At 34.6% G+C, this 27966-nt stretch overlaps 1 protein-coding gene and 1 long non-coding RNA gene across 2 annotated transcripts in view; one reads left to right on the top strand and one right to left on the bottom strand.

Moving 5' to 3' along the window:
* The window catches only part of LOC138701146 (uncharacterized), a 228951-nt gene extending 204699 nt beyond the window's left edge, over positions 1 to 24252 (top strand). Inside the window, exon 3 of the long non-coding RNA XR_011332458.1 lies at positions 24136 to 24252. This is a non-coding gene — a long non-coding RNA (uncharacterized lncRNA). The remainder of the gene's footprint in view (positions 1 to 24135) is intronic.
* On the bottom strand, positions 4983 to 26819 carry LOC138701145 (putative fatty acyl-CoA reductase CG5065). Its single transcript, XM_069827752.1, has 10 exons — positions 26631 to 26819; positions 24065 to 24313; positions 20598 to 20743; positions 18936 to 19045; positions 17929 to 18121; positions 14081 to 14089; positions 11430 to 11669; positions 8023 to 8148; positions 6859 to 6990; positions 4983 to 5622 (listed from the first exon to the last, which is right to left on the bottom strand). The coding sequence occupies exons 1-10, from the start codon at positions 26817 to 26819 to the stop codon at positions 5439 to 5441; spliced, it is 1578 nt and encodes a 525-aa protein (XP_069683853.1). The 3' UTR covers positions 4983 to 5438.
* Between the last annotated feature and the right edge of the window lie 1147 nt (positions 26820 to 27966).

Genomic DNA, 27966 nt, shown 5'->3' with positions numbered 1-27966 from the left:
ACCCGTTAGAAATAAATATAAAGTAATTACATAATTGAAATAAGGACATTTGATCCAGGGAACATTCGTGATTGATAGAAGGATAATCGTTTATTATGTTACTTAATTTAAATTGTATTTAAAAAATTAAAATGCGATCATTTTGTTCCAGAGACCACTCATTTGGTCATTAAAATTATTTTAGGAAATTCAGGAAACGAATGACTATCAAGTTTTCTGTGCATAAGAACCTATTTTAATCTTACCTGTCCTCGATTCACTCAGAAGTTACTGTAATAACATTATAGCATTATGTCCTTCTAGAGAAACTACACTTTCCAATGGTGAATTAATAATTAATTATACAAATTGGTTAATTTAGCTTCCGGTATTACTTCATACAAACACAGAAACATTCTCTGTAGGCTATGTTTCATAGCTTTCGATTGTTGTTGTCCAAGGCCCCTTATAGACGAAGTTATTTGTTTTTTATTTCATTACACCGCCTTAGATGGCTTTGTTATTGTAATTTTGAAACTCATTTATCTGATTAAATATCAGTCCTATAAAAATTTGGGAGGAATAAAACTTATCGGAAATTATTTTTAAAGAAACTTTTGTTATGTAATATTTTTCATGAAAATTAATAATAAGGGAGATATTTCCATTTATTTAATTCAAGCCCCCTTACAACCCCCCTTTTAAATAAAATATTTTGAATGCCATATAGCCTAAATTCTAAGTTACAACGAACTTAATTTATATTCCAATTTTCATATAAATCGGTTCAGCCATTATCGCTTGAAAAGGTAACAAACATCCAGACAGACATACAAACAAAAATTTCAAAAAAGCGATTTTCGGTTTCAGGGCGGTTAATTATATATGTTAGGACCAATAATTTTTGGAAAATCGAAAATTACCAGAAAATTTTCGGCTACAGATTTATTATTAGTATAGATTATTCGTTCCTTACTCAAGTTTTCCTTGTAGTAAGTTTCAATAAGTCATCCATTCATTTCACATAGAATTAAATGTATAGGCCTATTAGTTATCTACAGAGTAACTCAAATTCTTCCTATTTCCACACGGTATTGTGGTTAGTAAATGATGATACTGTTGCAACCAAGGTCATGGCAAAAGAGTGCATGAAGTAAACAACGAACACATACTATTGTAATCTTTATTATGTTCCTGCCAAAAAGAGCAAATATTTATCAAATAATAACAATAACCAATAATATTTGGAATATAAAGAGGATGTCAAACAAAATTGTATTATAATAATCAAATTTTCAGTTGAAAAATATAAAATTAAATAATAATAGTCATGTGAGATGGAAGTTCAGTAACAGTCATCAACAGGGAAAGGATTTATATGTAAATACATATTTACTTATAAAGCTAATATAATTTATATTTTGCATTATCTTTATGTTTCACAATGTGTAGGGTTGAAAAATCCTGCTTTTATTTTCCATATTTTTCCATATTTTAGAGTTTAGTACATATTTTCGTTAATTTCCATATATTTTCCATATTTCATATAAAACAGTCCATATTATATTAGGTTTAACAATAAAACAAAACAAAATTCCATTAACTTTTAAAAATACATTTCAACAATAGAGATTTAAACACATGTTCAGTAATCCCTTTAACATCAGAGTTATTTGAAAATTAGCAGTCCTATCAACAATGGGAAAGTAAGTTACAAAACTGTATTAATTTAATTTAAAATTTTTAACAGACTTCAGTTGTGCAGCTCAACAGTTAAATGCCAGTCAGAGTACACATAGGTTCAGTTTTGTAAATCATACTATAAAGACGGTAAATATGCCAAAAGTACGTCATTCAGTCAATTTAAAATCAAAACTAACAAGTTACATTTCAGAATTTAAAGAAGATGGTTTATCAACTGACAATAAAATATTATTTTGTAATTTGTGTCAGTGTGCAGTATCATCTACACAAAAGTTCCTGGTGCAACAACACATTACAACTAGTAAACATCAGGCCAACAAACAACTAAATTCCAAGCAGAGACAATTGTTTTTAACACAACCAACAACATCGAATGTAAGATCTGAGTTTAACATCGACCTGTGCCGTTCTCTCATCTCTGCTGATATTCCTCTCTACAAACTAAAGAATAAGGTCTTCAGGGAATTCCTTGAAAAATATACTCAACATACAATCCCGGATGAGTCAACACTTAGGAAGACGTATGCTCCATCCATCTACGATGAGACAATACAGAAGATAAGAGATGAAATTAAAGATAGTTCAATTTGGGTTTCCATTGATGAGACTCCCGACAAAGAAGGTAGACTTGTTGGTAATGTAGTTATCGGTTTGTTAAGTGAACAATATTCTGAACGAATTCTTTTACATTGTGATGTTCTAGAAAAGTGCAATAACAAAACTATAGTTAAACTGTTCAACGAAGCTATGGGTATCCTGTGTCCAAAGGGTATTATGTACGATAATGTGTTATTCTTTATTAGCGATGCTGCCCCTTATATGGTCAAAGCTGGACAAGCATTATCTGTTGTATATCCTAAATTGACTCATTTTACTTGTGTGGCGCATGCATTTCATCGTGTGGCAGAAGTGGTCAGAGACAATTTCCCTAAAGTAGATTTGTTGATTTCATCAGTGAAAAAAGTATTTCTCAAAGCTCCCAGTAGAGTTAACGTGTTGAAAGAAATGTACCCTGAAATTCCATTGCCACCAAAGCCAATTTTAACTAGATGGGGTACATGGCTAGAAGCAGTTGAATATTATGCCGAACATATAGACTCTATTAACAATGTTCTCCTTGCATTGGACTCTGAAGATGCAGTCTCAATTGATACTGCGAAAACAGTTACCTGTGACATAAGTGTGAAGAATGACTTAGCTCACATTCAGCATACATTTTCATGCATCATAAAAACGCTCAAAAGTCTCCAAAATAGGCACCTTTCACTATCTGAAAGTTTTGAAATTATAAATAGTACTGTGGAACAACTGAATCGTGGTAGAGGTAAAGTTGCAGATGCAGTAAGAGCTAAGGTGGACACTGTACTTTCAAAAAACCCTGGATATGAAGAACTACAAAAGGTTGTTGCTGTGATGAGTGGTGAATCAACAGTGAAGATTAACTTGGACTTATCCCCAGCAGACATTGTGAAATTGAATTATGTACCAGTTACTTCTTGTGACGTCGAACGCTCTTTTAGTCAGTATAAATCTATCCTCAGAGACAATAGAAGAAGATTCACTTTTCAGCACTTGAAAGAAATGTTTGTAACCTATTGTTATGGTAACAGACAATAAAAATTGTGTTTTGTTGAAACTACATTGGAAGATAAGGTACGTCCATTATATTTTTTGTTTAGTTTGATTAAAATGTACCAATATTTAACGTACATAGTTATTTTTTTATAATTTTAAGTCCATATTTAATTCCATATTTTGGTAAAAATCCATATTTAATTCCATATTTTGGTAAAAATAACTACATATATATTTACATATTTCATATATTTTTAGTCCATATAAATCCGTTCCCTGGTCATCAATAATATTTGGAGTGGAAAACATTATTAAATAAAATAATTTTGAACAATACAAAGTGTCTCAAGTAAACGGGCTTTTTTAATTTCCTGAGAAAATTTTTTTCTTTTGATGTTGCCAACAAATTTTGATCATCATTTGTTTAACAGTACTACGCCATTTGAAGAAACAATGTTTGACCGTCATCTGTTTAACAATACACGCCAGAAACATGGATCGATGGAATGGATCCCAACTAGCAATATCTGTTAAAGCTCTTTATACAAATGGTGATAGTACGGCCGCTGCTCGAGGAAATATCGGCGTCATTTTAATATCGGAAAAATGGTCCTGTTCCATCGGAACATGCAATCAAATTATGGGTGCAAGACAACCACGATAACATCTGCCACGTATACATTCTTCGAACGGGAACTTGCTAGATTTTGTACACAGAGGCCATATTGGATCCAGCAAGACGGGGTTACGTCGCATTTATAAAAAATTTCTAGCAAGCTAACAGTGCGCCAAATTTTCCACAACGGCGTCGTCTCCAGAAATTTACATTTATTGGCCTCCCAGGTCACCTGACTTAAATGCGTGTGATTATTTCCTGTGGGGGCACCTGAAAGTCAAATTGTATGCAAGTCGGATCCAGAAAGACGGGGTTACGTCGCATTCATAAAAAAATTTCTATGCAAGCTAGCTGTGCGCAAATTTTCCACAACCGCGTCATCTCCAGAAATTGACACTTATTGGCCCCCCAGGTCACCTGACTTAAATGCGTGTGATTATTTCCTATGGGGGCACCTGAAAGGCAAAGTGTATGCAAGTCGGCCACACACCATTGAAGAACTCAAGAATGACATCCGTGTTGAAATCGAATCCATTCCTATTACAATATTGATACTTGTCATGATTGATCTTCATCGCAGGCTCTCTGAGTGAGAACATCTTCAAGGTCGTCCCTGCCGGACATAATTTTCAAAACCTGAATGTGATCGATGTTATTACTCAAATGGCAGTATGCATTGTTAGAATTCTTGTATTTTTATTTTGTCTCATTGTACAACGTATTTATTTTCTTGTATTTAAAAAAGCCCGTTTATTTGAGACACTCTGTATTTGCAGTTGAAAGACTTAAATAATATTTACAGTTAATTAAATTATTAAATAAAATTTGTATTTTAAGATAATTTTAAATAATATTTGCTAGTTGAAACGATGTTAAAATAATTATCATCAATACGATACACAGAAAAAGTTGACTAAATTATTATTTATTTCAATACCAAGTATGAATGATGTGTTAATTATAAATTAATTACTAAATTAACTAATTAAATTGTAATATATGTATGAGCAGCCATAGAGCATTGATGACGTTAAATTATTTAATAATTATTCATAATTTAAGACATAATACAAATTAAGTTTCTAACCAGAATAATGTTTTACTGTTTTGTCACTGTATACTAATAATGCTTAATTTTCATTAATTAAGTGCATTTTATATTTATTGTAATTTGAGTAGGTAGAAGCACATTTAGGTGCGTAAAACTGTATTTTGATAATTCTATGGGTACAACCTATATTAGGTACCTGAAAGTTGGTTTTTAAGAGCCAAAAATCCGAGATCTACTGATTATTAAAGATGAATAATCACGGATAGAAATATAAATTACTTGTGTTTCAAGATTCTGTAAAAGGCTTCTCAAATTCAGGATTTGCACTGTTTTTGAAAGCTGTATTTTGTACTTCACAGTTCATGTTGGCAGCTAATATTTTGTTTTAAAACATTTTTTTGTTCTTAAAGAAAGTTTCGAAATGATGGTTTTGGAATGTTCCCTTGTCATCATTTAATTTTGTAAACTAATTTGCTTAAAAATATAATAAATTTCCCACGTTTTACACTGTACTCAAAAACGAATAATTCTGACACTCTTGATGTCGTGGGGAACCATCCCTCCTATAGCCGGCACGTCCTGTAGCATCTGAGTGGCGTGGTCGAGCACAAGTCTCGCAGTATTCACATAGTTCAACAGCAGCCATATCACGAGAATGCAGAATGCTGTTTTGGTGACGATGTGGAGGTAATATAATCTGAAACATTCCAGTTGGAATTTGTGCCTGTTTTCAGAACAAAGCGGAAATACCGCCGAAAATTACATGGTGTTTCATATATTATTGTGAAGTTGTGTACAGTAGATACTTGATCGATTTTAGAACGAAGAGAAAATGCAGAAAATTAATGTTTTCCCGCTTGTCACTTTCTTTGAGTGCGGACACTGGTTTTAGTTTACATGGGCACAAACTAAGATGTTTTCTTGGAATTATCCAAATTGTGTTAACCCCATAACTCATTTGAAGATGTCTAAACACTTGACCAACGCTACTAATTCCACAATAATATTTCTACTTATTTCATTACCTCTTAACTTGGCAAAGCTTAATTTCTCACACTAGTTTATTAAACCTTGTCGGACTGTAAAGAAAACAACTATCGCAATGTCCATATTTTATATGCTGTACAATATTATAGTACTGTGAAATTTTAATTTTCCTACCATTTTTTTCTACTGTTCTGTTAAAATTATAGCATATCGTCGTTGTTCCCGCAATAACTCCTATGTGCAAAATATAAAAATTTTCAGTAGGAAGAAAAAACACATTTATTTACCCTATGGCAGCCGTACATAGGAGACTGTGAATTCTTAAATTTTCGAAACAAAGAAATATCATTACATATAGCAGAATTTATTATTTTCCGTATCACTATTTAAGTTATTTAATAGAGCAAAAATCTGAAAATCGATAAATATGTCACATAGGACTTATTGCAGGAACGACGACGATATAGCCTATTAACCTGATGTATCCTATAGGATACTTTGTCAATTTAAGGGTTAATTGTTGTAGCACCTTAACAGCAGTGACAGCATTGATTGCCTTTCAACTCCAGATTTTTTCTTATCAACAACAGAACTAGTTTCGTCAAACTTCCTTATTAAATCCACGTAATTACGAATGGAATATGAACTTCCTCTCAAATTAAGCTTTATAATTTGTTTTACACCTTGAGAAAGACTACTATTGCTTTCATAATAGCACTGTATCCTAACAGTAATGATAAAATTATTAATGTTTTAATAAAAAATATGGTAACTATGGAAACATGAATCTTAACAAACTAAAAAGTCAATTTTTTCACAACGTAGTAATGTTTTTGTTTTTTTTTTTTTACTTCAAATAATATAATATTTGTAACTCTTTAATGTTTGGAGTGATTATTAAATTATCTTATACTGTACATCTAAGGAACACAATAACTGTACTCACAAAGTAAGAATCCTTCGAGCTCGTGGTAGAGACGATAGGGGCTCCTTCATACAGTACACTCTTGCTCCAAGCAGAGCTGCTGTCATGTACTTGTCGATGTCTTGATCAACATTCGTTATATAGAATATTTTCCTGAAATTAGAAACAAGTTTCTTTATGTAGCCTATACCATTTTTTTCATGTTTCATCTCTGGCACGCCGACCGATATTCTACAGAATTGCGACCTTACGTTCTGTTTTGTTTAATGATTTTTAGTAGTTCATATATACCAAAACTACTTTATTCTAATTATAAGTGTTTATGACATACTTAACTGCAAATAAACTAAATTTTAAATTAATGAATTCCTTTTTAGTAATCGGCCAACTTAAACGTTTCTTTTCTCTAGCATAGAACCTATTTCTTCCCACTTGTTAAATAATTTAACAACATAATGTTCCGAATGGTTGTGCAGGTTCTGGAAAACGCCTACAACTCGTACGATTTTTTCTTCTACTTCAATATCTAACTTTCAAGAAAGGAAATACTGCACTTCGTTTATAACCATGGTTAAAAGTACGATATTCTCAATACAGTTCAGCAAATTGATTAACTGAAATTGACAGTGTAAATTGCCATCATAATTGTGTAGCAGGTTTAGTACAACAACTGACATAGAAAACACACGCATTGTGACCTTTTCCGGGCGTGATGCAAACAGGAGATCGAGAAAACCCAACACGCCGCCAGCCAAAACGAAACTTTGTGGCCTGTAACTTAGGTTTGACTCGTGCGTACGTGCGTGTTTGCGTGTGTGCGAGAGAATTCAGTATTCCAGAAAATTGCAACATTAAGACTGAGAATTATGTAATCAAACTAGCTGTTGCATTTGGAAGATATTTTTAACACTTAAAATATCTGATAATTCAATATATTGTAATATAGAAATTGTTGCCTGAAAACGTTCTCCTTGTTTCCTTCATTTTGAATTTAATCAATCAAATGGTATCATAATTTTATGTGCAGGGAGTAACATATTTAATTAAAAGTTATAACTTGTATAATAATTGTGATCATGTACTACTTAATGGGTTCAGACCTGCAGACCTGCCCCAAGTTCAAGGGAATGCAGTATATAATTGCGCAAATATTTGACAACATCCTTATTCAAGTTGCGTAATCACCTGTCGTCATCGCATAAGCTCTTCTCAATGGCAAGGAACTTCTCATTGCTGAACTGCCACTGCCTCATAGTGAAGTACTGCAGCACTTCCAGCCCAACGCTTATCCTGTTTTGGAGCCGTACCATGCTGGAAGAAGAATTAAGTCTTTGATTTCGGATCGTTTATCTGCCGAATAGCCTTTCTAAACATGCCACAACTAAAGTAAAAATTTGCTAAATCATAAAATAAATCATAAATAGATAAGTGACTAGGTGAAATTCAATATCTAAATTAATAAGAAAATGTTTAAAAACAATTTATTAGTCGGTTTGTTATGAGCAGCTTGTGGTTATGTTACAGAGCTACCAACTTATTATTATTATTATTATTATTATTATTATTATTACTATTACTATTACTATTATTGTTATCATTATCATTAAACAGGATTCTACAAAAATTCCCATCTTCCGCATTTCATATCTCTTCGGTTGACAGATCTGATGTTACATGCGTTTTGTAATTGTCAAGAATGACTTACGACATTTTTTTAGTTCACTATTTCACCGACACGGCTGAACACTTTATCGTATTATGCGTTTGATCAAATAATTATTAAATGTCTAAGCGAACATTGAAAAATATTAAAACAAATAATAAACATAAAAATTAACAAACTTTCAAAGAAATGCATAAATAACAAAATAATATGAAGTGTCCACTGCAAAAAGGGGGAATGTCGAATGTATTGCATTTTTCAGGAAATGCAATTTAAGCTTCGACCTTCCCTCACTTTGTGTGTTATACCAATTCTTCAACACGATGTAGATCTGGAACTATAATCTTTCTTGCAGTGCAACAAAATGTATTGTATTCTACTCCCTTTAATCTATAGTACTGAATCTTCATCTCATTTTTAACAAATTTACGACATTCCCCCTTTTTGCAGTGGACTCTTCATATGTACAGTAAGTTAATAAGAAAATTAATACTTGAATAAATATTTAAATAAATAAGTAAATACGTATCTAACAAGGAAGTTTAGTAAGTTAATAAGAAACTATCTGAAAAAACGTAGATGTAAGAGAAATAAACAATGGATAACTGGAAATGACATCGATGGCTAAGAAGTGATAGGCTACCTCGTATCTGTAAATTTGCAGGTGTATCAAACAACTGTTTTAAAAATTAATTTCTCTCAAAATAGACGAAGGTTGTATATACAGAATGTTTCTGCTTTCCAAGATCGTCCAATTTTGTGAACATAATAATAATAATAATAATAATAATAATAATAATAATAATAATAATAATAATAATAATAATAATAATAATAACAATAATAATAATAATAATAATAATAATAATAAATAAAATAAAGGTAAAAGGTATCCCCGTAACATACCATGAAGGCACTTGGGGGGGGCCCCTTGCTTTCCATGACCTCGGCACTAGAATGAGGTGGTGTGGTCGGCACCACGCTCTGACTGCCTTTTAACCCCGGTACTCAATTTTATAGGAGGCTGAGTGAACCTCGGGGCCGTTCTGAAAGTTTGGCAACGAGAAAAAATCCTGTCACCACCTTGGATCGAACCCCGGACATTTCAGTCCGTAGCCAGCTGCTCTACCAACTGAGCTACCTGGTCGCCAATAATAATAATAATAATAATAATAATAATGTATTTAATCTAAATAATAATGTAGTTGAACCAAATGATCATTTTTGTAGATACGAGTATTACTTCTTAGTCATCGATATATAAATGAATACATCAATCATAATAGAGAAATTAATAAAAAGATAAGACGAATAACGAAAGAATCAATTCATAAATACAGACTGTATGTGAAACACAATGTATTTATTTAGCATATTTCAGTTAATATTTTCTCGTCTTTCTCCAACCTCCTCTGTAATCCCAATTGTATCGTCCAGTCCTCCTCCCGGCATGCTGTTTAAAAGAGCCTCTACCCATGTAGTTTTAAGTTGTCCCGGTTTTCTCCTGCCAGGTGGAACCCATTTTAACTTCTTTGAAAATCCTTCTTCTGCCATATTTTCTACGTTTCCATACTATTTTAAGTGTCCTTTTTTTTATGAAGTCCATTACTGAATTTTGAACATTTGTTTTTTTTTTTTTTTCTTATCAATTGTCCCTAATCCTGTCTCTTCTATAAATTCTTACAGAACGTCACCAGAAATCCATTTCTGTCGAAAGTAATCTTGATCGATTTTGTTCTTGATTTTTACTTCCATGTTTCTGCTTCGTATGCTATTGTAGCTATTTCTTATAGTTACGGTTTTTGTTTTAGGAAGTGAAACAAAATTGATAACTACAATAAATAAATAGAGCAGAATCTATACTAATAATAAATCTGTAGCCAAAATTTTTCTGGTAATTTTCGATTTTCCAAAAATAATTCGTGTTAACATGTATAATTAAACATCCTGAAACCGAAAATCGCTTTTTTGAAATTGTTGTCTGTCTGGATGTTTGTTATCTTTTCACGCGATATTAGCTGAACCGATTTATATGAAAATTGGAATATAAATTAAGTTCGTTGTAACTTAGATTTTAGGCTATATGGCATTCAAAGTACTTTATTTAAAAGTGGGGTTATAAGGGGGCCTGAATTAAATAAATCGAAATATCTCGCTTATTATTGATTTTCATGAAAAATATTACATAACAAAAGTTTCTTTAAAAATAATTTCCGATAAGTTTTATTCTATACAACATTTTGATAGGATTGATATTTAATGAGATAAATGAGTTTTAAAATTACAATAACAACGCCATCTAAGGCGCTGTATTGAAATAAAAACAAATGACTTCGTCTATAAGGGGCCATGGACAACAACAATCGAAAGCTATTAAACATAGCCTACAGAGAATGTTTCTGTGTTTGTGTGAAGTAATATCGGAAGCTAATTAATTGTTTAATTATTATTTCACCATTGGAAAGTGTAGTTTCTCTAGATGGACATAATTCTACAATATTATTACAGTAACTTCTGAAACATATAGCAAGTAATATAAAGTATACATATTAAAACTAAATGATATGTCAGTCTTCATTGAACTATGGTTGCATGTAATAACAATTAAGAAACATGTTAAAGGAATTGTCATTGCACCAAGTGATTGCTCTCTGGACCAAAATGACCGCATTTTAATTATTTAAATACGATTTAAATTAAGTAACATATTAAACGATTTATCCTTCTATCAAACACGAATGTTCCTTGGATCAAACGTCCTATTTTAATTATGTAATTACTGCATATTTATTTCTAACAAGTGCAGCGGAGCGCACGGGTACGGCTAATAATAAATAAACACAGAATTACATAAATAAACTCGAAATGTTGCGAAGAGAGCTCATTACGAACACAGTGACTAACGCACCAATTTGTCATGAATACTTACAATCGCTTCTGTCTTGCCAGAAGCATCAAGAAGTCTATGAAGTATGCAGGCAGGTAGTGGAACAATACGATGCAGAAATAGTGCATCAGCCAGTTGCTTCTGATATTACCATCTGGATACCAAATTGTTGTTTCGAAGGGATTGTCAAGTATCAACTTTCGCCCTCTTTCCACAAGTTCGCCCCAAGTAACACGAACTATGTCCCCAGAAGATATGTTGTAAACTGGAACTTCTTCAGTTCTAAACAAAGAAATCAAATAATTTATATAACTTTCCTCCTTCGAGTGTAATCTCCTACTTTTTTAGTGAAAAAGTTACTAACAAATCGAAATGCCTTAAATGTACTTACAAAATCTTACACTAAAATAAATGCATCTAATATGGGAAAAGATTCTGTTGTACAGAGATTACGTATTGTATTGCCATCTACCAGGAATTATGTATTAACTAATGGAGATAGTTATCTGTCTGTTAGTTTAATGAGGTTCCTTAACTATATCTCTTCACGATACTTTGTTAATAAAGTACTTTCCTTTAGGAGTATTAACAACATTTTTCTTTCATTCAAGAATGTATTTATTTCATACTAAAATGAGCTTATCTTTTTGTCTGAATTTTACTCTCGGTACTTATTTATATAAAGTAAAGTAAAGTCAATCCCATGACAAACCAAATCGGCCCAGAGGGTGGCGAGAAGTTAAGGCTCCCACCTTTACAGACAATCGGCATTTAAAGATAGTAGGGATGACAATTGTACGTTTCCACCGCCTTTACCCCCATTTCTGGTGCTCATTTCTGTTAGAGGCTGAGTATATCTCTAGGTCATAGTGCGGTTGGAAAGATTAGATCAGGAAAAAATCCATGACCCCGTCGGGAATCTAACCGGCGACCTTCCGGCTTGCTATATATATATATATATATATATATATATATATATATATATATATACATTTTTGATAATGGTATCTATAATTGTTGTTGAATTGCAAATAATGATGGGAAATAAAGTTTTTAAGTTGCACTATGTACCAACTATGGAGAGAAATCCGTACGAAGTATGGGGATCCGATGATTATTTGGATAATGTTTGGATAAAATTCTCTGTGAATTTGTCATGAAAGGGCATACGCAATCTAAGCAATTCAGTTCGTAAAGAGATGCTGAAGTGATCTTTAAACACAACACTACCTACGTATCTTCCTACCATAGATCGAGTCAAACCTAAGGGATTAATATTCCTGCTGTCTCGAAACTTCAGTCTGGCAAACAGATCGGGAGCTCTCGCGGATAACGGCGCTACAGTCTGGCAAGTGATCTTTCCCGTAACTAGTGAATTATGTATATAAGGATATCTATATAAGGAAATGGAGAGAGTCTTCTGAATTTCATAAAAGTTGTTCAGAATGTCCTAATTAAGTTATGTTCTATACATGAGGTCTAAAAATCCCAAAAGAATGTCAGTAACTTAGGTTTGATTTAAGTCCGTTCCAGGACACAATGTGTGGGTTTTCCTTATCGGTTCTTACACTACGCTGGCGACACAATTCTATTTGCCTTTACATTGTCAATCTCGGTTAGTCAGCTGTCTGAAGTGCATTGAAAATTATGTATTTTAACTATGGTTATATACACAGTAATCAAGTTAGTTTTCTCGTTGGAACATACTATCTACTGAATAAAAAGTTGAGTTTCGTTTACATAATTTTGGGCTGCATTTTCCAGAAATTGCAGAACCATCCAAACACCATATTATTAAATTATTAAATATACCGACCGAGTTGGCTCAGACGGTAGCGTTTGAGACTCGTATTCGGGAGATCTCGGGTTCACACTCCGTGCCCGACCAATCTGACTATGGTTTTTCATGATTTCTCTCAGTCACAAAGACAAATGGCGGATTGTAAATTTACATGCCATGATTCAACACCGCCTCAATCACCAATATCATAAACTTCAATCAAAATCTATAATTAGTCACGTGAACACAAAGCCATCTACAACACACAATAGAAACAAGAACTCAACAATAGTGAAAACGGCCTACTGGTATATGGAAAGACCCTAAACGCGCGATATGACCACAGATGTTAAAACGTGAATAAATGAACTTAACAAAAAATAATGAATTAATTACGATGAAATAGCACACATAATACACAATATTAGTGAGGATGTGCTCCAGCGAGTTTCCGAGAACTTCGTACATCGCTGAAACATGTAATGAAGGACATTATTTTTGAGTAAGTGCTCCGAAATTAGGTAAGGTTCTCTTCATATTCTATTTATTAGTCCCCCTTCGGGGGAGGACGCACGCAGTCGCTCGTGTGGGCCCATTGTACTACCTCGGATGGAATGGTGTGTATTCTCCAAGGCCCCCCGCTCTTCAAATCCTCCTGCGCGCCGTCTCCGAATTCCTCTACTGCCTACCTTTCCGTTTAGGCCTCACCGCGGTTCCTCAACCTTGGTGCCAGCTACCATGAGAGCTCACGATACATAGCACTACCAACAACAACGAATGACCACATATCCACTGGGTCCGAACCTACATCGGAGCAAGCCCGAAACATAGGAAAGAAACGGAGGTGATGATGAAAGAGGGGAAGTGTCATAATGATGGCGAAATGAGGCCGAAGTTCAACGCCAAAATTTACCTAGCAATTCTGATTCGATTGTTTGAGGGAAACCTCGGGAAAAAACTCAACCAGATAACTTGGCCCAACCATAATTTACGGTCAGATATGCTGACCGTTACTCCACAGTCCAGTTAAACGGAAAGAATATTACCAGAAAACGCTGGCGATCTGCTTGCTAGGCAATAGTGCCGATCCCTTATGTTTGACGTGCTTTGAATATTGTGTTTGTACAGTTATTTCATGTAACACAGTTTTAACTTATGATCTTCACATTCACATTTACTATGCATTTTATCAAATCTTATTGTTTTTCCACACTATTCTTGTCTTTATGCTCATAGTATTACTATGATACGTTTTTAGACCTGATGATGCCACTAATTGGTGTAAGCGTTTGTCACATTTTAATTGTATAAATGACCTAATGTAATTTATTTGTATCATTCTTTAGGTTGAGTAAGACAGTTATTTGAAGGATTTTTTACACTTATTTTATTTTATTTATATGCTAACTTGTCGGACCAATATGTCTTTTAAATTTTTGCAAGACCTGTTAGATCTAAAAACAGAAAAAAATCCATACCGTAAAGGAAAGCATGTACCTTCGTTAATTTGTATTTATTTATAAAACCACCTTGGATGGGAAAATAAAGGTCTGGAACTAGTTCTTTCCTCACATCTTCTGCAGTCAGTAACCGTGCCAAGTAATATTCAACTTTATCCTTGAACTTTTTACCAGGAACCTTGTAGTGTCAATGATCTGGAATCACAAGGTCCGGTCAGGATCTCATATTAGCTTGCTGCGTGCACACGTGCAATAACGAACGCATCATTAGCACTGGTTGCATCATTGCGCATATTTTTATTTTTAATTTTTTATTGCGTCAATGAAATTAATAACAAGTGAAAAGTTATCTCTTTTACATCCTATGGAGTTCCGCGCGATAGCACCCATTCTTCCGAATCCAAAATTCCGAATTTACTTTTTCCCGAATGATCGTCTTCTCGAATTCATTTTTTCAAGCCAATTTTCAGAAATTATATTTTCCCGAAATATAATTTTTACGACTCCATTTTTTCAAATAAACATTTCCCAAAATATTTAGCAATACTTAATTACAATTTCTATATATAATAATGGAAATGAGCTACCGGTGTAGCTCAGTCGGTTGAGACGTTTGCCTGCCGATCCGGAATTTCGGTAGGGCTCGGGTTCGATTCCCACTTGGGTTGATTACCTGGTTAGGTTTTTTCCTAGGTTTTCCTCAACCGTAAGGCGAATGTTAAGTAATTTATGGCGAATCCTCGGCCTCATCTCGCCAAATACCATGTCGCTATCACCAATCTCATGGACACTAAATAAACTAGTAGTAGTAGTACTGGGTGTTCATTTCAAAGTGTGTCATGACGTCACTGTTGATGGGTCACCGATTTGAAGCGAGTTTCAGCTTATATGTTAGAGAAGTTGCCTATTATTTAAGGCGTTCTTCAATCTGAACTTGAGAACGTTTACGGTATAACTTGAACTGTGTTTTGCGCCGGCAAGTCGTACGTAGGGTATTTGTTATCATCGGTTGCGTACGGTAACATTCCACAACACAAATCAAATGCTCCGTGTCCATGTTGACCGTCGAAGTTAATGTCAACAAATACGTAAGTAATCGTCTTAACCCACTCCCCATATCCCGACAGTACGTATTTCCAAACAGTTCACATTCCTGCCACTACCGGCGTTACCGTACGTATCGGTACGTACTCTTCAGAATGAACGCCGTACTTGCTAGGCAACTTCTCTGCCTCATAGGTTATACACCTCTGCGGAAGTGTAGGAAGATTGAATTCTCCAGGCTCATCGGCTAGCCACATGACGGCATACAGCGAGCCATGACACACTTTGAACTGAACACCCAGTAGTAGTAGGTTTATTTTGCCTGGCAGAGTTAAGGCCATGAGGCCTTCTCTTCCACTCAACCAGGTTTCAGTAATATACATGAAATACAAAATTAGATTACAAAACAACACAAAAGAAAATACCTTAGAAATTACATAAAATATAGTAGAAAATTACAATAGTCAAGATCAGTTACATAATATAAAATTACAAATAGTCAAAATCGGTTACATAATAATCGGTTACATACTAGTGGTTGATATACGTCGTTAAATAACCAACTATAAATAATGGAAATATTTTGTAGTACCAAATTTCACTAAAATGAAAAAAAAAATAACTTAGATAAATAAATCTGCACGGAGTGGGCTGAAATTGTTGTTAAATATTTGAAAGTGTCTCTTTTGTTCATGGTTTGATGCAGAGTTGACCTCAGATAAAATAATCCGCATGGGATGGGCTGAAATTATTATTGTTGTTGTACAAGATTATAGGACACACTGTATAAAGGAGACAACAGACTGCTACAGTACTTGCGGACTGTTGGTCACAATTCCCCCATCTCAGGTTACGGTCATTCATTGTCCGAGTAAAATGTAAAGATATTTGCAAAATTTCAATAAAAGGTCTAAAGTAAATAGTGTAAACACATTTGCAAAATTGCAGTAAAGGGGTAAGATGAAATATTGGAAACAGATTTTCAAATTCCAGTAAAAAGTCCAAATATAAAATATATTGTAAAGAGATTTGCAAAATTCTAATGAAAGGTCATACAAATATTGTAACATGAACTGCAATAAAAGGTCAAATAAAATATGAATCCTAAGCCAGTTACACCTCCGGAAAACAATAATTATTCGGAATGTAGCTTCGGAAAACACTGTATTCGGATAAATTGTCATTGCGTTTTTTTAAATTAAACTTAAAATTAACGTTGGCACATATTTTATTCTTCCTATTTCGTGATTATTTTGTTAATTTTCCCTTCGTCTCGGACTTTGGCAACATAGCTAATCGATTTAGTCGTCCTGTTTTAATGTAGACAACACACTTAATAAAATTAGTATCTCGATACTCGTAAACGTAGCCTATAGCATTTTGGGGAACTAACATTGCTATAATATTGCTGACAGCAAATCACATGTTCAGTCTTAAAAAAAAAATTGTCGCGCATATACTTTATACGTCCCATAAAGGAAGCAGTGCGCGTGATCAGACAAACAACGAAACAAAACTAATTTTATTACCTCAACTAAGTAGTCATTCTCATGCACACTGTCTCCTTTCTGGGACTTGGACACGTGCTTGGACAATGCCCCAAAGGCGAGCTGCTTGTCAATGCTGGGCATCATCGTGTACGACATGCTTTGGCGATATCGTTAAAAACTTTAAATTGGGAGATTCATGAGGAAATACATTGTGTATCATCAGATGGTTCTTTTAGACGGGCAGACATTATTGCTATAAACGGACGCTTAAAACAGGCTCTTGTTCTTGACCCTACTATCCGTTTCGAAAGAAACCTAAATCAGGCCACCGAAGTTGATATTGAGAAGAAGTCCATATATGAACCTTGTCTGCCGTATCTTTCTCAAAAGTACAACGTCCCTCTTAAACAATGGTCCGTCATTGGTTTGCTGTTTGGCAGTAGAGGTTCAATCACAAAATTCACATGGAATTATCTTAAGGAACTTCACATTCCTTTTGATTATGTAATGTCTATTCTTATAAATATTATCAAGGATTCTCTTCAAATATTACATCATCATCTCTATTTCCAATTAATCAACTTATATTTGCCTTCAACAATTAACTCTCTTTCTTCTTTAATGTATCACATCACATTATATTGTACATGTTTATTGTATTCAGGACCCTTGTGGTCACTCAAAATTCTTTGAGCTGATGTCTATAATTTAGAAATTTATTTATTTTTGCGACAAAACGTCTTTCTAAGACTTTATGTAATACTCACTTTTCAGCCGCAAGTTTCCATGCAGTTAGAATAAGGCCATTAATGGCGATATCCACCGGTACCACTTGTGCAGAATAGTCCTCGCCACACATCATGGTACGAATAACGCCTTTGCCTGCACCCACCAAGATCCCAGTTGGGCCGTTCAGGGTGTCCACCCAGCCAGGAATGGGCTCACTGTGAGCGGCTATAACTGCAACAGACATTCCACAAATATGGTCACACTTCCATTGAGTATTTGTGGTACTATCTTGGAAGGGAACCAAGCGCCGCCCGGCTAATAAAAAAGAGTTTAAGAGGGTTCTTGGATGTTGAAAATTTCCCTGAGACGACGAGAAATTTGGTTCAATCAATTCCGAGTCGACTGGAAGCTGTCATCAGTGCTAATGGCTTGCATACAGGACACTGAAAATACATTACAGAGACCTATTAGAGGAGAGTTGGGTAGTATCGGACATCGGGTAATATCGGACAGTGAGTTTCTTTCATCTACCACACGATGATAGTACTTGATTGACATGGTTACGTTTCTGTGATGTCGAATACATAAACGTAACCATGTCATTCAGGTACTACCATATGGTGGTAGATGAAAGAAACGCACTGTCCGAAATTACCCGATGTCCTATACTACCCAACTCTCCCCTATATGCATTAGTATAATGTGCCAATACTTTTTTTGAAATCAGAAAATAGCTTTTCTTTTGTAAATCATTTTCTTTTGGTTGTTGTTGTTGTGATTTCTGTGAAAGCCTTTTAATTGCTCTTTATACAGAACTTATAAGGAAGATAATACTGTATAAAGGACAAGTTTAAGAAAATAAAATGTTTATTCCTTAATATAATGTAAAACTAAAAAGCTTTCACAGAAATCACAACAACAACAACACAAAATAATGATTTACAAAAGAATACTTTTTGGTGCCAGTGTAAGTCTAATAGCAAGGATCAGTCCCGGATTCAGGCCTCGAAATGTGAAACCAAGCCAATCGCATCGGTGATCTTACCTATAGCAGGTCTTGCAATGCAAACGGGTATTCTGTCCCTATATTCATACACCAGAGTTTCTGCCAACCGCTTTGAATATGTGTAGCAGTTAGGATGTGGACCCAGCAGTCTGCAAAGTGAAGAGAAATTATAAAATTAATTGTAGTAGTCAGTATTTCTGATAAATTAACCAATTTTATTTACATGGTGTTTGTTTTACAGTGAATGTTAACCCACAATGGTTACAAACAGTTGACCGGTCCCAAGCCGTTCTAATCCTGTTTTACTGTGAAATAAATTGCAATCCTTATAAATAAGAACCAGTTCCTTATTAATCTAAATATTGCCGTACTTTTTCATAACTAAGGAAGGTAAAAAATCAGTCTACATCTTTTCTCTACTACGTAGTATAGGCCTGTGATATTTAATTTGTGCGAGATCGTGCGTATTTGCTTGTTTTCCGCACAGAACCAATACCGGTACGTGGTAAGTGTGAAATACCACATTCAGTATTCCCAACGTAACACACATAACAATTTCCCTCTTCTTACCGCTTAAGCGCGACATTCATTTTACTGCTTTACGCTTTTAACATATTATTTTTAGAGACGTTTAACATAGTAATAATTATAAATTGGAAACTTACCACTGCAATTTCACCTAAATTGCAATGTTAATTATTGTTTTTAAATATTTGCAAAAATTAAGTAAAGTCTACTACTCCACGAAACTTATTGCATTCCTGATACAAGTAACATTAAGGAAGCCGTGAAAAAATCAACAAGATTCCAGATGCGGATGTTATTATTGCAATATGTTATATAAATAATATTGTTAAAATATTAAAATGAAAAATAAATCATTACATAACCTTACCGTTTATTTTAAGTTCGCATTTATAGACTGGGGGAAAAAAAAGACAGACGTATGTCACGGCCTGCTGGAGTATAGTAAACACAGAAAACATATTATAGCAACAATGTTGAAGAAAGATATTTTGGTTTTCCGAAGTTGCCGTCATTAAACAGAAACCAACATGGAGATTTCATTGCAACTAATTAGAAATTCGTCTTTGAGGTATGTAATAAACGATCTTCGCACAAAATAATGTACGATATACGAGCGGTATGTTTGTTTTCATGTTCTCGGAAATTAAAAAAGCTCAACTACGTTTCGCTTTTTCAATCTTTTCCTCTACCATGAAAACGTCAACATACGGCTCTTGTAACGTATATTACTATTCTGTCGTAGAAAGAATAGTTTCATGTTATTAGCAAAGACAACGTGGTATTTAGCTACTCTTTACATAGACCTGTTTATCTTCCACCACTGTGTAGTAACAGTTATCATGCATGATGGTGAAACGAGCGGATCCTGGTTGGGACAAGTTACTTGGTTGGGGTTTTTTTCGAGGTTTTCCCTCAACCCATTAAGAGCATATGCTGGGTAACTTTCGGCGCTGGACCCTGGACTCATTTCGCTGGCATTATCACCTTCATCTCACTCAGACGCAGTTGATAAAGCGGCGTTAAATAACAAACATAGCTGTTTATAATTTCAATCAAGTAAAAATCTTGCCGTTTTATTTTAAAATAGTAAAAATCTTGCCGTTTTATTTTAAAATAATTACATTTAATTAATTTTAGGTTGCTTATAATTCAAAATTGTAATAGTGCCCATACCTTGGTGTGAGCAGTTCAATAGATTTATCATCAAGCCATTCCATGGCTCTCATCACGTCATGGGGGTTATGGGGTGGAGGGTACATCTTCTCTCCCAAGACGTCGTATTCGCAGTGGCAGAAAGCTGTTGATAAGTGTACGAATGCCTGTGAAAAGATTAAAATAGAGGTTAATAGATGTTAATTTTATGCAATTTTTCTTTGTCAGTAATAGGAGCACGGAAACAAACTGAAACCAGCCATTTCAATTAATGTCAAGTATGCAATTTTATTAATTGTAAGTATGTACAAGTTCAAGAGTACTTTTTGTATCTTGAAGGAAGAAGCTCTATTATAGATTTCAACATATAAAAATTGACATTTTCACAATTTTTTGTGTTGTGAAGTTTTTGGTTTTCCAAATGCGTGATTTATAATTGTATAATGTGACAGTGAGTTAGCCGAAAGTCAGAACACTTTAAATATTTTAAGCGTTCTTAAAAATACGATTGGTCAAAAGTAAAATCAAATTCCATCAATTAAATATCGGACTTTATTTACGTAAGAAGCAATTACTAAAACTTCAAAAATGACGTATGATTTGAGACTTCAACAGTTTCCAACATGATGTAAGAAATTTGAGCATTTGCACCATATTAAGAAGTGTAACGTTTCGGAGCTATCGTACATATTTTTTTTACTTGTTTATTTAAAGACGCTGTATCAACTACTAGGAGCGTCGATGGAATTTTGCGATCGCAAGGTGGTAACTTATTTGGAGAGATGAGGCCGAGGATTCGCTAGCGATTACCTGAACATTCGCCTTACTGTTGGGGAAAACCTCGGAAAAACCCAACCCGGTAATCAGCCGAAGAGGAAATCGAATCCACGATCCCGAGTTCAACTCCGGATCAGCAGACAAATGCGCTACCGAATGAGCTACGCTGGTAGCTGTTACAGTAGGTAGGGGAGAGTCGGGTAGTATCGGACATCGGGTAATATCGGACAGTGAGTTTCTTTCATCTACTACACGATGATAGTACCTGATTGACATGGTTACGTTTCTGTGATGTCGCATAGAGAAACGTAACCATGTCATTCAGGTACTACCATATGGTGGTAGATGAAAGAAACGCACTGTCCGATACTACCCGATGTCCGATACTACCCGACTCTCCCCTACTTATCGGCTCTGTTAGTCAGGGAAAGGAGGGCACATGCTGTTGGATTTGTCACGTGGAGCTGTTTTCCGAACTGACTGCCATTTTGTTTTCAACAATGTATAGTCCCTCTCTGCACAGCAGTCGAAACGGATTCTTGCGAAATGTTCTAACTCTTCTCCGGTCGCTCGCAATCGTCTCTTACATTCATAACATCGCGGAAAAACCGATCGAGGTGGCGCAATAATAACAAAAACGCTAGATTCATGAAGAAGGTCTGAGTTAAAATCCCGATATAAACTATCTGATCGTGGTTTTTAATGGTTGAAAACAAAATGACAATCATTTTTGGAACGCCAACAAATGAATTGAGATTAATGTCCAACAGGTTTGGAGCCCGCATAATTTCTTCCCCTTAGCCTTAAATATCTTTGCAATGAAGCGCGCTCGCGTAGCTTTCATATGTTTTTCCTCTCTTATTCTCAACGAATAAATCAAAGCACCAGTTAAGAACTTTCAGAGTTTTTCTTTTTCAAATAATTTAAAATAAATACGTGGTTTGAGCCTCACTGGCACTCGAACCGGGACCGTCTGCATGACAGACTGATGGTCTAGTCCATGCAGCCACTGCAAAACTCATGGACAATGAAAGATTGATCTATCTATGGGGCTGAATGTTTGTCCAATACTATGTTTTGTTCGGTGCTGTTTTAACGGTGACCACGCTAACCACACGGTCAGAGAGCCCGCAGCGAGTGCTTGTCTAATATCGGTAGACACTCCTCTACACTGCATTGAATTGTAAGCTGGTATTAAAGGAAAACTTAAAATTAGATAAAGAAAATAATAACCTATACTTCGTTTCATAACGTCTGACAGGCGACGTAAACATTGCCGGGAGAGAGAGAGAGAAGGATACTGCTATTGAACCAATGGCAGAGGTCTCATTCCATGCTTATCTTGAACTTGGCTGGGGGGAACATGTTATGGACACAGCGGGAAAAGCATGGAGAGCGTTACACTTTGTGATGAGGGTACTAAGAAAAGGCTCTGATAAATCCAAAGAGATTGCATATAAATCACTAGTACGTCCAGTAATGGAATATGGTGCTGCATGTTGGGATCCTTACAGATTAGAACATATTAAGACACTGGAAAAGATTCAAAAACGGGCTCTCAAGTGTTGTCGGAAAAATTCACCATTAAAATGGGACACACTCAAGGACAGGAGAACGCGAATTCGATTATGCGCAATGTTCAAAACATACAGAGGTGAGCCTGCCTGGAGAGAAATAAAAAAATAGGTTGCAACCGCCAAATTACTCTTCAAGGAACGACCACTCATATAAATTGAGGGAACGAAGACAGAGGACGGACACTGGAAAGTTTTCTTTTCTCAATCGTACTATCAGGGACTGGAATGCTTTACCTGCAGACTTACTAAATGCTTTACCAACAACCGAAAGCGTATTTAAAAATAGGCTTAAGGACTTTACTAATAGACGGTAATTATACACAGTATGTAATGGATGTAAATGATATTTTGTTATTGAAGTGTTGTATCAGTGAAGAATTATGTTGTGTCAGTGAAACGTGTTCCTGTCAGGGAAGCTTTATAGTTTATAGTGGTAGTGCAAAGTATTTGAACAGTGAAATGTTTTTGAAGTGTTAGTGAAATCAGGATAGAATCAATGAAATGTGTCGTAGTTCCAGTGCAGTGAGTGAGTTGACAACGAAATGAGTGTAATGTGGAAAGGTACTTGTGCAGATATGAACATATCATACTCGTGGGTTTTAGTTCGAACTTAGATTTAAGATACAAATTAGATTTATTTTAAATGTTATTTTAAGTGATCGTGCTTCATTTAATTTAGGACATTCCCAATTATTATTATTATTATTATTATTATTATTATTATTATTATTATTATTATTATTATTATTATTATTATTATTATTATTATTATTATTATTAATTATTGGTATTACTATTAACTGTATTTTAATTAATAAGTTTATTATTGTCATTATTGAGTGTAATTAGTTACCACTGCCACCGGGTATATACCCATTGCAATGTGAATAAATACATACATACATACAACTTGGGCGGTCTGAAGCGTTCTACCCCCATCACACTTCAAGACAAGCGTGGAATGAGTTTCTGCCATTGGTTGAATAGCAATTTTATACTTCTCTCCTCCTCTGCCGACAATCTTTACGACGCCTGTCAGACATTATGGAACGAAGTATAGTCCAAGTCTTTTTCTCCCATAAATGGGAACTTGTTATAGTTCCCTGCATCTTCATTATTTTCCCGTATTTTTACCTTCAGCTGTTTCATCTGTGCACACAGATCCAGTATCCGTTTTGTACCAGTAGTGTTGTTTGTCACTGCAGCTTTCATCCCGGCCTCTAGACGGAGGGAGGCAGCCATGTTGAACACAACAGTGACCTCGGAGATGAGATGTTGTTTCTGCTCCTTCTGAAGACCCAATTCTGGCTGGGTGAGATCACATTCTACTGCAACTAGCTTCTTCAGAACCTCTGGATTGCTGTTCACTAGCTGCTCAAATAACTAGAACAGGTAAGATGTTCATCTGCTTTACTACACTAACAAACAAATAGGCCTAGATATTAATATTTAGCCTTCCTGTACCTACGCAGTATGTTAAAAATATATTTTGTGCGAGATCGTGCGTATTTGCTTGGTTTCCGCACAAAACCAATCCGCGGAAAGTGTAAAATTCCACATTCAGTATTCCCAACCTAACACACATAACAATTTCCCTCTTCTTACCGCTTAAGTGGCATATTGATTTTACTGCTTTAGGTTTTTAACATATTATTTTTAGAGACGTTCAATATAGTAATAATTATAAATTGGAAACTTACCACTGCAATTTCACCTAAATTGCACTGTTAATTATTGTTTTTAAATATTTGCAACAATTAAGTAAACTCTACAACTCCACTAAAGTTACTGCATTCGTGATGCAAGTAACACTAAGGAAGCCGTGAAAAAATCAACAAAATTGCGGATGCCGATGTTATTACTGCAATATGTTATATAAATAATATTGTTAAAATATTAAAATGAAAAATAAATCATTACATAACCTTATCGTTTGTTTCAAGTTCCCATTTATAGACTGGGGGAAAAAAAGACAGACGTATATCACGGCCTGCTGGAGTATAGTAAACACAGAAAACATTTTAAAGCAACAATGTTGAAGATAGATATTTTTGTTTTGCAAATTTGCCGTCATTGAACAGAAACCAAGATGGAGATTTTATTGCAACTAATTAGAAATTCCTCTTTCAGGTATGTAATAAACGATCTTCGCACAAAATAATGTACGATACACGAGCGGTATGTTTTCTTTCAATTCTCGGAAATTAAAAAAGCTCAACTGCGTTTCGCTTTTTCAAACTTTTTCTCGAACAGGAAAATATCAACATACCGCTCTTGTAAAGCATATTACTATTATTTCAAATCACGTAATCTACTGATAAAACTTGTAGCATTTTAGTATTCTATCAATTTAAAGATAGTTTATTTTTTACTTACAATAGATAGAAGTACCCAAGCAAGAATTGGATCCAGTATTTAAAGTAATACAGTATAACAATAACAATGATAATAATAATAATAATAATAATAATAATAATAATAATAATAATAATAATAATAATAATAATAATAATAATTTGTTTCATGTGTGTTCAGAAAATGTACATGGTATAGGCTTAGTTATAGTTATACCCTGGTGACCAACAGTTGTACTTTACTACCTCTTTTATTAATGAATAACCCTTAATTTGTTTTGAAACTTGATTGTTACGCACTTGGATAATTTTTCTCAAAAGCAAGATTCAAATGACAATGAAGATAAGTTAAACATGCGTGGAACTTCAAAATAGACAATAATATGTACATTGCTTAATAGGCCTATACATTAATATTTTCTACATATTATTATCTGCTTTACTTTCTTCCTCTTACTTTGTTTTGTTATACTTCGTTTTTAATTGGTTATTTTACGACGCTTTATCAACTGCTATGGTTATCTAGCGTCTGAGTGAGATGAAAGTAATTTCATTTAGTGTTCTGCCCAGAGGCAAATCTTTCACTGCAAAACCAGCTTTCTTCAGTCTTTCCTATTTTCTGCCTTTCTCTTTGTTTCCTCATATGATTCATATATCGTAATGTCGTCTATCATCTGATATCTTCTTCTATCCCGAACTTTTCTCCAGTTCACCATTCCTTTCAGTGCATCCTTCAGTAAGCAACTTCTTCTCAGCCAGTGACCCAACCAATTCCTTTTCCTCTTCCTGATTAGTTTCCGCATCATTCTTTCTTCACCCACTCTTTCCAATACAGCTTCATTTCTTATTGTCTGTCCACTACATTATGAAGGGAATGGTATGCTAGCCCGGATAGTCGCAAGTGATGAGACCTGGGTGTATCATTACCAGCCCGAGACAAATCGTGCATCAATGCTCGGGTCAAGTCGCCAAGTGCAGAATTGCCGCCATCTTGCAACTGCTGTTCTTTGTTTCGCTTGTGCGCACATCGATAATACCGTCATCTAGTTGTGATACCTTCAGGTGCCCGTTTCAAAAATATAGCTCGCTACCGCAATCTGTAACTTACTTATTGACTCTGCCTGGTACATAAAATACAGTTTGACTATTCGAGTTTTATTCAAAACATATATTCAGACAATATAATATTAAATGAATAATCATAACAGAACTGAAAGTGTAAATTGAAGTATTTGCTGTGAGACTTGAAATTGGCCTTTTAGATAGGGTTCCCCTAAAGAATTCTTTTACATGTAAATTATGCTCCAGTAGTCAATGTCTTCACATTCCCCCCAAGTTTTACTCACTGGAATTTTGGCCATCGCTTCAATTCGAGCAGAGGGCGTAGCCCCTCGTTTCGCTCTGGCCAGCACGTAGATGCGACGCACCCCTGGACAGCTCCTCAGCAACTTCTCGAGCAGCACCTTGCCCATGAACCCGGTGCCTCCAGTCACCAGGATCGTCTGGTCGCGGTACCAATCCGTTATCACAGTCATCCTTCAGCTGTTATAACACAGACCCACAATATTTTTATTGTACAGTCACGTGAATAAATGTATAGAGCGTTGTCAAAATGTAGTAAGTTAATTACAAAACCTTCCCCGAGCCTAGTTAGAGGAAACTATGAATTAAAATTTTGGAAGTTGCATATTCTTTTAATCTTTCTCTCCATTTATAGATTTAAATTTAAAATTCCGGATGCTTAGTTCTCTTCTAAAGATATCAGAGATACCGATAAAAAAGACTCATGCGAGGTGAAACTTAAGTTTTGTAAGAGGAGATAGATTTTGAAAATATGCAATTTTTTTAAATTGCAACAACTCCAAAATAATTAATCTGATAATAATAAAACTTATTTGCAAGAAAAAAGTATTCGAGCCTTTTTACATCCATAAATTTTACTGAGTAATATTAGACCTGTCTAGTGATAGTTTTGTTGTTATTTGTATTGATTTTTAAATCTTTATTTTGGGCCTTATTTTTGTTCAGTTGTATGATATGTCTATTTATGCTCGACCATGCCGAAATGTAGTAATTATACACCTGGTAGTAGCTTTTTAATGCACCTCATTAAAGTACACCTATTCATTATAGTTCAGTTGTTCAGCCAATGAGAAATCACCATTGTACCATTATAAAACCGCAAGTATCGATTATTCTCGGATATGCAATCGAAAGACAATTAGCGAAACGTCACGGAGGCTGGAAATCCAATACTGTCGCAGAAGGTTATGTTCTGTTACTATAATAATTAGTGTTAATTGTAAATAATATTCAAATAAATGCAATTTGTCATCTCGTTTTTCAATTCTAAATCAATTTCCAGGTTATATCAATATTAATGTTCATGTTATTCTCTAGATTATATCAAGGTCAATGACATTCGTCCCTCGGAAAAAATCAATACTCTCGCGTCTGCGCACATCTCACAATTTAGAAGGTCAGTTCCGCTCTTCACTTAGATAACCATAAGATGAATCCTTATGAATAATTTCAAGTTAGAAATATGGTCGAGCATAAAAAGTCGTATGAAACTTGCCTATAATGGTAATTAAGACGCTCGTATGAAAATTATGAAACGAGCGCAAGCGAGTTTCATAAACAAACATACTCGCGTCTTAATTACTACCATTATAGGCTCGT

Source organism: Periplaneta americana, chromosome 6 (assembly GCF_040183065.1).
Source record: "Periplaneta americana isolate PAMFEO1 chromosome 6, P.americana_PAMFEO1_priV1, whole genome shotgun sequence".
Classification (NCBI taxonomy): Eukaryota; Metazoa; Arthropoda; class Insecta; order Blattodea; family Blattidae; genus Periplaneta; species Periplaneta americana.
This window is presented reverse-complemented; position numbering and strand designations above follow the sequence as displayed.